This window comes from Patiria miniata, unplaced genomic scaffold (genome assembly GCF_015706575.1).
Source record: "Patiria miniata isolate m_02_andy unplaced genomic scaffold, ASM1570657v1 HiC_scaffold_5, whole genome shotgun sequence".
Classification (NCBI taxonomy): Eukaryota; Metazoa; Echinodermata; class Asteroidea; order Valvatida; family Asterinidae; genus Patiria; species Patiria miniata.
Window position 1 is genome coordinate 7,798,350 of NW_024037072.1, and position 16,235 is coordinate 7,814,584.

Consider the following 16,235-nt stretch of genomic DNA (forward strand, 5'->3'; position numbering starts at 1 on the left):
CCCTGTTTGTGTATGATTTTGTTCGGTCTAGAAATAGTCGTTGAATAAACCTCCATCTGCCATTTTGAAAATAACTTTGTCCCACTTCTTCGGAATCCTGCAGAAAGTCTTAAAATTCTGTCACAAATAAAATAGAAATTCACTTACCTCAATCTGCCTGTTAATGTCTTGCATCAACCTTGATTAGTTCTTCAATGACAGGCTCCACAACGATAACGATTTGGTAGTAAAATAGTTCCTTGTCAGTCGCTACGCCAGAACTTACACCACCTAAAATTTGTTGGGCAAGTTGTGCACTTACTTACTATGAAACTTTCGTGAAATCATTGTTACTGTAATGTTGCGCATTGTGAAGTGTTGCACAAATTACGCAATACCGGTACATTGTGGCGCAAGTGGAGTTACGCCATTGCGTAAAGTTTCGTGAAATCGGCTGCTGGTTGCTAGGGACTGGTAAAATGTTCATGTACCATGTTCCATTTAAAGTACCCTTACTCGTTATTGTTGGAAAAGCATTCAGATTCCTTCAACAAATTGGAGAAGCATTTTGAAATTTTGAGTAATAATTGACTCTAGTTTCTTTGAACATCCTATCATTTCCTTGCAGGAATGCATACCTGACCACATCCACATAGTCCACATCATCAAGCCTGAGAAATTCTGGCAGAAACACAGGACGAGTCTGGGCAGCTCCAAACTCAAGTTTGAAGTAAGTTTGAAGTAACCAACTAACGTTTCTTTCTTAACATCTGAGAGCAAGTTGAACCTACATGTACAAGGTATGGAATGGAAGAGAATAAATGATAAATTTCTCGAACCATAGTGAGCGTTGCATCATTCTATTCATTATTATTAAATTATGAACATGACTTGATTGTCTACGTCGCAATTTTGAAAACTACTGTGTGCTCTCCGTTTGAGTGTTTGTGTCGTGTAAAAGGAAATACAGTATATGCACGCAAGGATTTTGAGGATAGCCTTTCAACAAATAATGCAGTAAAGCACATTGATGTGCTTTTTGGCGGAAAACCTTTCAAGATCACGCTTTCAACGATTCCAGGCATGTGATCACTGTACACTAGCAAGGCCCCCTTCAATGGAGAAACCATTGTGCACGCTAATGTACAAAGCAGCTGCTCCATGATGGATTATCTAAATAAAGCAGAGTACTTTTGCCATTGTAGGGGGCCTTCGCCATTGCTAGGGTGCCTATAGTGGTCTATAAGTTAGAAATTCATTACTATCATAAGCTTCAAATTGAATGTTTAATTGTTCAGCAATTGTCTTCATGTGTTTTCGGTGTTACCCATTTTCCACCTCCAACAGACCAGCATGATATCCCAGGAAAGCTTGCACAAGGTCATCGACCCCTCACAACTCACACCTGAACTGGACGGCACATTAACCTACGAACACGAAGAGTGGATCCAACTCAGAATGGTTGGTATAGTTTTATTTCAAAATTGTTAAAAAGGTACGGTACCCGGACTCGGGTCCCAATCCTACACTTTTCTGTATACCTTTTTGTCCAAATACTCCAAACCCATCATTGAAAGCCCAGGTATCCCAACCACTAGGCTCAATTCCTACATCACCTTACATTTGGTATGCTTGTCAGACTCAGAAAAAGGGTTGGACTACAACACTTGTTCAGTCCTAGTTTATGAGTCAGCTAGACTCTTCCATATTCAGTACATCTTTAATTTACATCAACTAGCATCATCCACAAACCAATGAGAGAAAAAAAAAGATGTACACGTAGTCTGGCAACTTTTATCACCATGTGTACAGGGTAATTGACATAGATGCCCAGCAGCTTTCAGAGTCAAAGTGATATTTATTTCTTTAATTCTTATTTTAACTGGGCAGCCCATTCAGTGAAACCTCTGGTCTCCCATGGGGCTCAGCAAAGAGAAGACAGTGAGAAGAAATTACAGTTTTAGGTGTGGGAGGAAAACCCCAGAAGAGTATTCTTGGGAAAACCCACGGAATCAGGTGGGGACAGAAAACCCAATCCACATGTTGGCCCAGGCGGGATTTGAACCAGGGCCACAGCGGTGAAAGGTGAGGAAAGTACCCCTATGCCAACCTGATTCCCCAGAGCTTTCTAGCGAACCCCTAATATATTTGCTGGCCTAGTGGGCCAGCCTTGTGTTCTCTTAGACTGCTTTAGTCTCACCTTGGCCAAAAACGTCTCTTGGGACCATTAGGACCCCCTAGCCCACACCCCTAGAAGCCTAGGCCTCTTAGACCAAATTGATCTGGGACTAGCTTTATCAGGCTTGCCAATTTTGCTTTTTTCTTTAACTTGGCTTTCCCCTCCCTTCCAGGCCGTGGAGGATTTCCTGACAAAGGCCTCGGAGCTCATGCACCGCCAAGACCACCTGAAGCGGGACATGAACTGCACTAACTTCTCCATGACAATACAGGGCGCTCAGCAGCAGATTGAGGAGCACACGCACCTGCGGGAACAGGTGATGGAGATCCCCGTGGAGCAGATCAACCAGGACGGACAGAAGCTTCTTAGGAGGTATGTTAAGGATAACCTCTAGGAGTTACATGTAGCAGTGGTCGGGCTAGAGTGTTTGGGCGCTGTTGTCCAATGGTTTATGGTGTTCGATTTATGTGCTGTGTTTACGTGGGTTCGAACCCTGACGAGGAACATGGTGCTTGTGTTCTTGGGCAAGACACTTTATTACCATTGCCTCTGTCCACCCAGGAGTATAAACTGGTACCTGTGAAGGTAGAGACCACATTGCGCTGATCTCGAGCTGCTGCAGAAAAATGGTCTCATTCCTGATGAACAAGAATAATAATTGTGAAGCGCTTTGAAAGGTATAAGGGGCTGTATAAGCTCCACATTATTATTATTATTATTATTATTATTATTCCCACAAATGTGCCATTAGGGAGACACGTTATCGTAATTTCTTCGACAATAGGGAGACACTGGTCATTAGGGAGACATTTTCATGTCTCCCTAATTCCACAGCCCCCCTTAAGAGGCAAAATTTTACTGTCGCAATCAGGTTATATTTGTTGCTCGTGGTCTAATTAGTAAAAATACCGAAATTTGTGGAAATAGGACAAGGGAATATTGGGTTAGGGCACAAGTCTATGGGAATGTCTCCCAAATGACCCATTCCCGGTAATGATTGTTATTGAGTGGTCGGGCACAACCCGACCACTCTTTGGATCTGTTACAATAAATCTTTTTTTTTTTTTTTTCCCGGATAATACTTCTCCGCGGGTTTTCTCCTAAACGGTATACGGTATGAACTTGTAACTTGCAATATATATCGACCCTCATCCGAAGTGGTGCATATTACTCTGACGTCATGATGACGTCATCGGGTGTCAAATTACAAGCGATTTTAGCTGGAAAAGGGTCAAATACCTTCACCCATAACTCTTGAACAAAATAATCAGTGATGTTTATATTCTGTAGTAAGATAGACCATGAATTGATAAACATTTTCGTGTACGTGAACTCACTTGACCCCTTCTTCCGGGTCAACCGGAAGGTTAAAGTTAGGTGAATTCAAAATGAAGACTTTAGCCTGAAATCAAAACAAAGCAAAATTTCTTCCATACAGTTTACGGTATGATCATAAAACCTAGTGTGAATTTGTATCACGTTACGAAGATACTATATATTTTGTTACGTCATCATGACGTCATCAGGTATCAAATTACAAGTGATTTAAGGGCAAATTTTTACGAAATAGTTTGCGCTATATCTTTTGAACTAAATATAGTATCGTGTTTGTTTTTTCGTGAGGTTGTAGACTATGCTGTGAGAAACAATTCTTGTCCCCGCACACAAAACCGCTTGACCTTCACTTCCGGTGTTACCGGAAGTGCAATAAAAACCGAGTATAACTCAAAAGGGGAAGCATTTTACTACACACATATATATTTTGAAAGTGTTTATTGAGGAATGCCAGACACAAAACAGTGTGATGACGTCATCTTTCAAAAGGGCGCCCCCTAGCGGCATATTAAATAGTGTTTGCTTTCTTTAATTTGAAAACCATCCGTAAAAATTTCACAAAACCGCCCCTTGATATTCTTTGATTAACCACAGATAATTTGGCAAGGTTTCAAATTCATGACGTCATGAGACCGGAAGTTACTTCTATGAGAATTTGAAAACGATAATATTTTAAATTTAATTATATCATTTGATTTATGTCGTATATCTTCGTAGCCCAAATAACGATATCCCTTACAATGTTTACCTTTTGCTTCCAAATACTGTGACGTCATCAAACTGGAGTTAGGTGTTATGAATGCATACAGTTATATTTAACTTCACAACGAACATTTATCCACTCCGAACTAAACAGTATTCACTTCCCGTTTTTGAATAATGACGCCATTAAGCCAGAAATAACTTGTATGTGTACATAGAATGTTTACTAAAATTTATCACACCGTTAAAGATGCATTTTTTTTATAACAAAATAATTGATTGTACTGGAAAGGATCTAATTTTGTGATCCTTGTTCTTACATAAACATATTCATAACTCAACTCGGCAGTGTTTAATGAACAAATTGCCTGCCCGACCATTCTGCGTTTGTAACAACAAACGCGAACCTCTAGTTATTATTATTATTAGTGCTCATCGGGTAAAGGAATATTAAAAGTCATCATTGGTAAAGACTCACGTGAGTTGAATGTGATTTGCAGATTAGCATTTGGGAGAAGCATGTGGATACATCATTCGAAGGGACTAACTCGGAAAGGGATCTTTTTTGCTTCCCAGAGGAACCAGAAGTATTATCTCAAAGAGAATGCAGTATGGATAAACTCTAGAAAGGCTAGCTCCCACCTCAAGCTCATTCGAAACTCTGATATCTGTCTGTATATGACTAGCTAATATATTGGCCAGGACGTCATTGCACATTAGCATGTCGCAGCACATGTGTCTGATAAGGATAATTCATTCTGTTGTCAAAGAGTTTAGAACACTTGACTTTGACTCACAGGAACTGTTCTTGTGTAGATCCAATACTAAAAGTTTGATGTAAGGCCAAAAAAAAAAATAGTCGGTCTCTGGTCAGACCGAAGTTCTTCCGGAATTGATGCGGTGACGCGGTATTTTTTTTTTTTTTGGTGGATTTTTTTTTTCAAGCTTGTATTGTACAGACAAGGTGGGTACTATTTTGCTTTTTTGTGTCCTCATTATACATTGGTGTCCTCCATAATTTGCCTTGGTGCCCTTTATCATTTGCCTTGGTGCCCTTTATCATTTGCCTTGGTGCCCTTTATCATTTGCCTTGGTGCAATTTCCCCATTCCTTGGTGCTCCTTGGTACAAAAATTTAAGGAGGCGCGGCAATAGAGGGCGCGGTTGTAGCTTCCGTGTTAATTTGAAAAGAAAAAAAAAAGGTTGACGCGCATGATTAAAATCGACGCGCGCGCTGACCAGGGACCGAGTATTTTTTTTTTTTGCCTAATCCTAGTAGGACCTTTCTGGGGTGCAAAATGCTTTTGCTAAAGGTTGCTCTAGGAATTGAAACATCAGGTCATGTAACTATTAAGTCATACAGTCCAAGGCCAAGTCACAAGTTATAGAACTGAACTCTGACAAAGGCATTCCTTTGTTATTGTTCACCCCTTTTACCTGTGAAGGGGCTTGTAAATTAACTGTGCTTTACTTTTGATATGATGGATGGATTTGTGATCGACTTGACTACAAAACTGAAGCGGTTTTCAGCAGTTTTTTATTTCCTAAGGAAATAGTTGACAGTTGTGGTCTTGATAAAACTGTAGAAATATTGTGTATACTTGATTGAAAACAAAGTGCCCTTTAAACATAAATTGCACACCTTTCTCAAGAGTTCTTTCATGAGCCATACGTTTTAAGATGCTTTAGATCCTTCACATTAAAGTTACTGTGCTTAAATGTAAAAAAGTCAACTCTTCATTGGAACAGAATTTGCAGTGGTTTCAACGGCGACGAGTCAACCACCACCGACTCGGGTTACTCAGGCAGCTCCCACGGCAGCTTCACCAGCATGTCTAGCATAGCGGCCAGCGCCGACTTCCATGGTGTGGTACCCCGCGTCAATCGCATGATGGACAGTGTGACGGCCACCAGGCAGCAGCTGCACCAACTCTGGCAGATCAGGAAGATGAAGCTGGAACAGTGTCTGGAACTCAGATTGTTTGAACAAGATGTTCAGAAGGTAATTTGGTGATGTAAATAGGAAAGGTACCTTTTTGGGACTTAAATTACAGAGCTCGTATCAGGATCTTGCGATACCGTCACAGTGTCTTTATTAACTGGTGATATCGTATACATTGCTATTAATCAATACAAAAAAAGTTATTTACTTAAGATATTTGTGATGGGGTCACAAGTACACACGAGCCATATCAAAAGTCCAGTCATAAGTAGCAGGGTATGAACCGTTCATTCATTTTACTTGTGACTTGAAGCCAGTAATACTCCAAATCACTTTAATTAATTGTTGAAATATAAGAAATAAGATACATACATTTATTTCGATGCTGCATAAAGGACGATACATAATGTTATATATTCAAATTGGCAATACATGTACATATATATATATTTACAATAGTGAACATTAACTAAATGGCAGCATCTAGGTCCGGGGTGAAGCATAAGCTTTTGTTCCCCAGCCTATGGACAGACAGACAAGTGACAGACATACATGGAAAGACAGAGCACAGACACCGGTGTAAGACAGTAATCAAGGCCGTTGTTGTCCCTATTACATTGTTTTAGTATGCAATTAAAAATTGATTTTTTTAGTTTTCTAGCAAAAATAGAGAGAGTGGGTGATGATTTAAAAGTGTTATCCAGACTATTCCAATATAGAGTGCCACGTTGGACAACACTGTTTTTGGACAATGTCGTTCTACAATAATTAACATACAGATTTTTCCTAGTAGTACTGCGGGTATTATAGGAATGAATGTTTGAAGTAAGTGTAAAACAGGGGTTAAAACAAGCAGGTAATGCACGATTCATATATTTATACATAAATTTTCCTAAGTTAAGATGATACAGGTCAATGAATTTTATGAATGAATTTTGTTGAGTCGATTGTTTAATTTTTTTGGTGTAGATGTTTGAATGGCTGGCCCATCAAAAGGAACTGTTCCTTCTCAACCACACCGAGATTGGCACCTTGTCAGAGACTGGGGAGGAGTTACAGGAAGAACACAACCGCTTTGCTACCCAAGCTATGGTCAGTAAGAAAAACACCATCCCCCCCCCCATTTTTAGGGTTGTCAAAACGTGTGTATGCCGCAACTTTAAGAAAGCATGAGATATACTTACAAGTGTTGTACCACATTTGAAATGTGTTCAACAGATTATTGTATTAAATGCATGGGGGATCATTTGCTGTTGATGCATTTTGTTCGTTTCCAATAATAACTCCACTCAAAATCCAAAGAAGAATGTTCAAAACCTAACCTGTTGATATTTTCGCCCATTGGATATTACACTTTTCGTGGAAACAATGAAAAACCAAATGTGGTTAACAGATCAGGGTTTGTAAATTGTAAACTGGAGTGGAAGCTAATGTGTCATCAAGTAAGTCTGGGCCCGATTTCAGTGTGCTGCATGTGGCTAAGCACGTAATCGTCTGCTAACAGAGTCTTTATCCTTTTCATGGAGACCGTTAGCAGTTTGTTCAGCAAAAGGCATGCTTATAACAGGAAAAGTTGCTTAGATTAGTGACGCTGATGCTAGTTTATACAGCAAGTGATAGCGAAGCAAATTTCATGTCAGCAACTGAAGGTTCATTGTGACATTCTCCGTTACCTGAACGAATCAGCTTTGCACCGATATTTAAAAGGAAGCATGAACCAGCCGTAATAGAAATCTCCACATAAACAACCACATGCACATCCATGCCAAGAAATGATACTTAAGGTTACCACAATTTTATGCTATAGTTGGCACAACGTTTCCAACTATAATGGTAATCAGCACCATGAAATAGACCAAAAACATCGAAGTGGTTCCTGCATAAACCACCGCACCTTTGTATATTTTATCTTAACCAGTCACTGCAGAGCCCCAAACTGCCCTAACTATAACACACTGTAGCACTCACAACCGCCCAAGTACTCTATGGTTTTATTGATTCTTCAGTGAATAAATACAATGTAATGCAATGTAGTACACATACTAACGGGTTAAAGGTATAGTCCATCATTTGTAATTTGTGCATTTTGTTCGTTTGAAGCAACAAAAGTGTTCAAAATCTAATGAAGGATACTGAACAACTAACCTGATGAAGTTTTAGCTCAGCTTCAGCTTTATAATTCCGAGAAAAACAGCATTCTAGGATCTCAATTTCAAATCAAAAGTTACTGAATCATGTTTTGAATTGTTTTGAATTGCAGCTATACGCGACGTCGCGCATTGATCCGACGAATTGTAGCAACCGCGCACGCGTGTGCATCGTACCAATGCTTGCATGCGCTTCACCGAATAACAAAACGAATTACTAATTTAAATTTTCCTACGGTGCGTCTTAAGACGCACCGTTGGAAAGGCCCTCTTTCGTTTATTACTTCAAAATGACAGCTTCCCAGAAAGAATAATTTCACAGGGAGTTTAGTTCCCTAACTATCTTTCAACCAAGTTTGTTTTTCAACAATAATTAGGCCAGTTACTTTTCGGATGGCTGCAAATGATGGACTATAGCTTTAACCAGTCACTGCAGAGCCCCAAACTGCCCTAACTATAACACACTGTAGCACTCAAAACCGCCCAAGTACTCTATGGTTTTATTAATTCTTCAGTGAATAGATACAATGTAATACAATGTAGTACACTTGAAATGGATTAAACAGGTCCTTGTCCAAATGTTTTCCACAGGGTATGTACGTCCACATCAACCAGATTGTAGGAATCGCCTCGCGCCTCATGGAGTCCGGCCATTACGCAGCTGAGCAGATTGAACGGCTGACCCACAAGCTGGACCAGAAGTGGCGTGCGTTTGCCGTAGCCTTGGATGAGAGGAGCACACTGCTGACTATGTCTGTGGCTTTCCATCAGAAAGTGGAAGAGGTCAGTTAGAGAGTTGTGATCGATTCAATCACAAGTCCTCACAAGTCCATCTCAATTGTAACAAAAGTTATCAAGCTTCAAGTCGAGTTCCAAGCTGTTAAAAGAAAATGTTAAAAAGACATTTCTCTGTCATTGTTAATTCCCTGATATTGTATAACCTGACTTGTGATTTCTAGTGGTTAAGCTTGTGACTGAATTGTGGTTGTCTTGTGATTAACTTGTGATTAACTTGTGATCCACTTCAATAAAAATTAAGTGGTAACACCATAGAGAATTTTAAATTGGGTCAGGTCGAAATGACATAGTTACAGCGGGTAGTGGACCCATCCCAGCATTGGCAATAAGCCCTGCTGACTTCCCACTATGAGCAACAACCTGAATTGTCTACACAGTGCCATTTTGCATGCTCCAGCATTGCAAGTCATTCTTAAGTGCACACAAGACTTTTGTCCTCAGACCTCTGTAGTACAGAAATTTGGACATTTGGTTATGCATTTGGTAAACATTGTGGGGCTGGGCTTTCACAGTAAATCTTAACCTCCTCATTTTGGTTGCCACAGTACATTGTACATGTCCTATCTGTATGGCTGGGCAGAGCATTATTAGTGTCACAGTAAATCTTAATCTCCTTATTTTGGTTCCCACAGTACATGTCCAATCTGTATGGCTAGGAGGATCATTATCGGTGTCACAGTAAATTTTAACCCCTTCCTTTTTGGTTCCCACAGTACATGCCCAATAAATCTTAACCCCCCATTTTTGGTTTCCACAGTACATGTCCAATCTGTATGGCTGGGAGGATCATTATCGGTGTCACAGTAAATCTTAACCCCTCCTTTTTGGTTCCCACAGTACGTGTCCAATCTGAATGGCTGGGAGGATCATTATCGGTGTCACAGTAAATCTTAACCCCTCCTTTTTGGTTCCCACAGTACGTGTCCAATCTGTATGGCTGGGCTGATCATTATCGGTGCCACAGTAAATCTTAACCCCTCCTTTTCGGTTCCCACAGTACATGTCCAATCTGTATGGATGGGCGGATCATTATCGGTGTCACAGTAAATCTGAACCCCTCCTTTTTGGTTCCCACAGTACGTGTCCAATCTGTATGGCTGGAGGATCATTATTGGTGTCACAGTAAATCTTAACCCCTCCTTTTTGGTTCCCACAGTACATGTCCAATCTGTATGGCTGGGAGGATCATTATCGGTGTCACAGTAAATCTTAACCCCTCCTTTTTGGTTCCCACAGTACATGTCCAATCTGTATGGCTGGGAGGATCCTTATTGGTGTCACAGTAAATCTTAACCCCTCCTTTTCGGTTCCCACAGTACGTGTCCAATCTGTATGACTGGGCTGATCATTATCGGTGCCACAGTAAATCTTAACCCCTCCTTTTCGGTTCCCACAGTACATGTCCAATCTGTATGGATGGGCGGATCATTATCGGTGTCACAGTAAATCTGAACCCCTCCTTTTTGGTTCCCACAGTACATGTCCAATCTGTATGGCTGGGAGGATCATTATCGGTGTCGCAGTAAATCTTAACCCCTCCTTTTTGGTTCCCACAGTACGTGTCCAATCTGTATGGCTGGGCTGATCATTATCGGTGCCACAGTAAATCTTAACCCCTCCTTTTTGGTTCCCACAGTACGTGTCCAATCTGTATGGCTGGGCTGATCATTATCGGTGCCACAGTAAATCTTAACCCCTCCTTTTCGGTTCCCACAGTACATGTCCAATCTGTATGGATGGGCGGATCATTATCGGTGTCACAGTAAATCTGAACCCCTCCTTTTTGGTTCCCACAGTACATGTCCAATCTGTATGGCTGGGAGGATCATTATCGGTGTCGCAGTAAATCTGAACCCCTCCTTTTCGGTTCCCACAGTACATGTCCAATCTGTATGGCTGGGAGGATCATTATCGGTGTCGCAGTAAATCTTAACCCCTCCTTTTTGGTTCCCACAGTACATGTCCAATCTGTATGGCTGGGAGGATCATTATCGGTGCCACAGTAAATCTTAACCCCTCCTTTTTGGTTCCCACAGTACGTGTCCAATCTGAATGGCTGGGAGGATCATTATCGGTGTCACAGTAAATCTTAACCCCTCCTTTTTGGTTCCCACAGTACGTGTCCAATCTGTATGGCTGGGAGGATCATTATCGGTGCCACAGTAAATCTTAACCCCTCCTTTTTGGTTCCCATAGTACGTGTCCAATCTGTATGGCTGGAGGATCATTATTGGTGTCACAGTAAATCTTAACCCCTCCTTTTTGGTTCCCACAGTACATGTCCAATCTGTATGGCTGGGAGGATCATTATCGGTGTCACAGTAAATCTTAACCCCTCCTTTTTGGTTCCCATAGTACGTGTCCAATCTGTATGGCTGGAGGATCATTATTGGTGTCACAGTAAATCTTAACCCCTCCTTTTTGGTTCCCACAGTACATGTCCAATCTGTATGGCTGGGAGGATCATTATCGGTGTCACAGTAAATCTTAACCCCTCCTTTTTGGTTCCCACAGTACATGTCCAATCTGTATGGCTGGGAGGATCATTATCGGTGCCACAGTAAATCTTAACCCCTCCTTTTTGGTTCCCATAGTACGTGTCCAATCTGTATGGCTGGAGGATCATTATTGGTGTCACAGTAAATCTTAACCCCTCCTTTTTGGTTCCCACAGTACATGTCCAATCTGTATGGCTGGGAGGATCATTATCGGTGTCACAGTAAATCTTAACCCCTCCTTTTTGGTTCCCATAGTACGTGTCCAATCTGTATGGCTGGAGGATCATTATTGGTGTCACAGTAAATCTTAACCCCTCCTTTTTGGTTCCCACAGTACATGTCCAATCTGTATGGCTGGGAGGATCATTATCGGTGTCGCAGTAAATCTTAACCCCTCCTTTTTGGTTCCCACAGTACATGTCCAATCTGTATGGCTGGGAGGATCATTATCGGTGCCACAGTAAATCTTAACCCCTCCTTTTTGGTTCCCACAGTACGTGTCCAATCTGAATGGCTGGGAGGATCATTATCGGTGTCACAGTAAATCTTAACCCCTCCTTTTTGGTTCCCACAGTACGTGTCCAATCTGTATGGCTGGGAGGATCATTATCGGTGCCACAGTAAATCTTAACCCCTCCTTTTTGGTTCCCATAGTACGTGTCCAATCTGTATGGCTGGAGGATCATTATTGGTGTCACAGTAAATCTTAACCCCTCCTTTTTGGTTCCCATAGTACGTGTCCAATCTGTATGGCTGGAGGATCATTATTGGTGTCACAGTAAATCTTAACCCCTCCTTTTTGGTTCCCACAGTACATGTCCAATCTGTATGGCTGGGAGGATCATTATCGGTGTCACAGTAAATCTTAACCCCTCCTTTTTGGTTCCCACAGTACATGTCCAATCTGTATGGCTGGGAGGATCATTATCGGTGTCACAGTAAATCTTAACCCCTCCTTTTTGGTTCCCACAGTACGTGTCCAATCTGTATGGCTGGAGGATCATTATTGGTGTCACAGTAAATCTTAACCCCTCCTTTTTGGTTCCCACAGTACATGTCCAATCTGTATGGCTGGGAGGATCATTATCGGTGTCACAGTAAATCTTAACCCCTCCTTTTTGGTTCCCACAGTACATGTCCAATCTGTATGGCTGGGAGGATCATTATCGGTGTCACAGTAAATCTTAACCCCTCCTTTTTGGTTCCCACAGTACATGTCCAATCTGTATGGCTGGGAGGATCATTATCGGTGTCACAGTAAATCTTAACCCTTCCTTTTTGGTTCCCACAGTACATGTCCAATCTGTATGGCTGGGCGGATCATTATCGGTGTCACAGTAAATTTTAACCCCTCCTTTTTGGTTCCCACAGTACATATCCAATCTGTATGGCTGGGCAGATCATTATTGGTGTCACAGTAAATCTTAACCCCCTCCTTTTTGGTTCCCACAGTACATGTCCAATTTGTATGGCTGGGCGGAGCAGTGCCAGGAGGAGGAGGAGATACCGACGGAGATACCAGAGCTGGAGACCAAACTCCATCATCACCAGAAACTCTTTGAGACCATCAGCCAGTGCTACTCTGATGTGAGTACTCGGGGACAAAAATTAAAAAAATTCCTTACAGTGCTCGACTTTGAGGCAAAAGCCAATGTAACTACAGAGCCAGTGCGTTAAAAATCCAGGTGTCTAATCGGTATAAGCCCAGGCTCAGGGAAAAGGGATTAAGAAGGTGCAGGCAAATTAACCCCTCAAAGACGGGAGCGGTCATGGCCGCGGCCGCTAATCCTCACTGGAATGCAGTTGCCAGCTGTGCTATGCCGTGACACATGGCTAGTGGGTAGTTCTACAGCTGCTGCTTTTGTGCAGGGAATCTTTTCTAGGTGAAGAATCAGCTCCAGCAGCGCAGGTCAGTCTTAGTCAAATCCCACGTGGTTTGTTCTATAAATTTGGGGTCCACTTTGTGTGATTTATGATGTACGTAATTCTTGATGCACTCCTTAACCTAAGCACCTACAATCCTGGCCAAATCTCGCTGCCCCCTTTGTTCCTTGAACAAAGACATTGACAAATTGGGGAACCGCCAACATAGGGCTGGATAGCTCGCAGGTTCAAACCCTGCAACAGTCAATTTCTTTGTTCAACTTAAATCAAAAAGAAAACTCCTGTATTCAGACAGAGACTGTGAATCAAAAGCCTGGATGGCATTTGTGCAACAGTACCAGTGGTGGAAGCCAAGGAAAGTACACTCCCCTTCCCTTTTCCTGACAGCTCTGTGCCGACGGCAAGTCGTTGCTGGACGCCTTACAGCAACCGCTCAGTCCCGAGAGCGAGAACTCCGTCACGGCTCAGACAGACTACTCGGCCTCGGCCAGTCACGTCTTGGATCTGATCCACAAGGTGCTTCACCACCACCGACAGCTGGATGAACTGTGGCAGGCTAAGAAGATGGCGCTGTACCAACGCATCCAGCTATGTGTGTTCCAGCAGGACGCGGCACAGGTCAGTCTTAATAAAATCCCCTGTGGGTCACTCCCGGTTACTTCTTACGTTAATTTTGGTGGCACTTTTTAATGCATCAAGAGTGATTTTTGATAGCAAACTACCTACCTACCAAGTTTCAAGTCATTTTTAATGGTACTTGAATGACAAAGTTCAGAGGTAGCAGGGACAGGAAAAATGTCATGCTTGGGACCCTAAATTTATTACCTGACCCAAGTTCATGACATACCTCTTGGTGATTCTTTGTCCCGGATGGCCAAGACATGGTCTTAAAGGATTAATTATTTCAGGCCAGTACTTGTCATTTGCATCAAGTGTGAATTAAGTTGAACAAAGAAATTGATGGGAGTGGTGTTTGAATCTGCAACCTCCGGATTGCCGATCCGGTACTCTACCAAGTGAGCTATCCAGCCCTATGTTGGCAGTTCCCCATTTTGTCAATGTCTTTGTTCAAGGGGCGCCAGCCAGAAGCCATACACCTGTACATGCCATGTAGCCAGGGATCACACCCTACGTCACAGTGCTAGCAACATTAGCAATGCTGCAAACCTGGAAAATAACAAACGGTGATCGATCAGAGAGGATACGGCTTTTTATTACAAACTTACAAACAAACTGCAAAGGGAAATTTATCATTGTTTATTATTATAATAATAGCTCAAATTGGTGGAGCATTGGAACGGCAATCCGGAGATTCAAATTAGGTTTTGCCCTTAAACCGAATTTGATTTACATCTCCCCGACGCAAAATTACATTAGATTCCAACCAGCCAACCGATCCTGTTAGCTCGATGGTCGAGTGGTAAGACATCTGCACTAGAAAGCAGGAGGTTGTGGGTTCCAGTCCCACCCGAGTGATTTTTTTCCAACTTTCACTCAGAGGTAACACACTGAGTATACAGTGTTTATGTCTGTGAAGGGCAAAACCTAATTTGATTTACATCACCCCGACGCAAAAATCCCACAAACGTGCTGAAAATCTAAAGAAGGGTGCTGAACAACTAACCTGATGAAGTTTCAGCTCAGCTTTAGCTACATATTTCGAAAAAAAACAACGTTCTAGGATCTCGATTTCAAATCAAAAGTTGCTGAATCACGTTTTGAATTGGGCTTTAATTCAGCGTCTGAGACACGTTCCCACTGAGCCGATTGCAGCTACGCGATGCCGTGCACTGATCCGACAAATTATAGCAACTGTGCGCATGTGCGTCGTGCCAATGCTTGCGCGCGCTTCGCCAAATAACAAAACGAACTACTAATTTGAAATTCCTACGGTGCTTCTTAAGAAGCACCGTTGGAAAGACCTTCTTTTGTTGATTACTTCAAAATGACAGCTTGCCAGAAAGAATAATTTCACAGGGAGTTACATGTAAGTCCCCTTACCCCTTACTATCTTTCAACCAAGTATGTTTTTCAACAATAACTACGCCAGTTACTTTTTAAATAGCTGCAAATGATGGACTCTGGCTTTAAATGGTCTCATATTAGGTGCTGTACTGGTTGGAGAATTACGGGGAGGAGTTTTTGGCCAAGCACACCGGCGTCGGTAAGACGCTGCACAAAGCCCGAGCCTTGCAGAAGAAGCATGAGGAATTTGAAGCCATTGCTCAGGTAAGTCAATGGATACCGTCTGACCTGTCCATTGTGGACACTTGTACTATCTGGCCGGCTTGTTATGATGTCAGTGTATACAGGAAAACCTGTGTATTGTGGCAACCTTTATCGTGAGGCCACCTGTGTATTGTGGCCACCTGTGTATTGTGACAGCCTTTATCTTGAGGCCACCTTTGTATTGTGGTCACCTGTGTATTGTGGTCACACGTCTGTTAAGGCCTCTTGTTAAACTTTGGCTGTTTTTGACTTGCATGTTTTTAAGATTCATTTAGGGTGACACAAGCATTTTGAAATTTTGGTAGAGAATTTGAAAATGATCAAGTCTTTTCAAGGCTTTTGCCGAGAGCCAGTACAGAAAAGACAAGACTTTTGCCGAGAGCCAGTACAGAGAAGACAAGACTCCGTCTCTACAACGCATACTGCATATCGATCATGCTCTACAACTGCAACAGCTGGGCAGCTCCCAAAGCCATGCTTGACAAGCTGGATGCGTGCCACCGCAGACACCTCGGTATCATCACAGGTCACTGCTGGCCAAAG

At 42.2% G+C, this 16,235-nt stretch overlaps 1 protein-coding gene across 1 annotated transcript in view; it reads left to right on the top strand.

The window, feature by feature from the left end:
- The window catches only part of LOC119740619 (kalirin-like), a 57,688-nt gene extending 41,879 nt beyond the window's left edge, over window positions 1-15,809 (top strand). The window contains exons 5-13 of the mRNA XM_038215981.1: window positions 608-709; window positions 1,327-1,440; window positions 2,331-2,530; window positions 5,944-6,196; window positions 7,106-7,228; window positions 8,875-9,066; window positions 13,032-13,166; window positions 13,851-14,081; window positions 15,570-15,809. Of these exons, the coding sequence (XP_038071909.1) occupies window positions 608-709; window positions 1,327-1,440; window positions 2,331-2,530; window positions 5,944-6,196; window positions 7,106-7,228; window positions 8,875-9,066; window positions 13,032-13,166; window positions 13,851-14,081; window positions 15,570-15,809 (1,590 nt within the window). The remainder of the gene's footprint in view (window positions 1-607; window positions 710-1,326; window positions 1,441-2,330; window positions 2,531-5,943; window positions 6,197-7,105; window positions 7,229-8,874; window positions 9,067-13,031; window positions 13,167-13,850; window positions 14,082-15,569) is intronic.
- The last annotated feature ends 426 nt before the right edge of the window (window positions 15,810-16,235 follow it).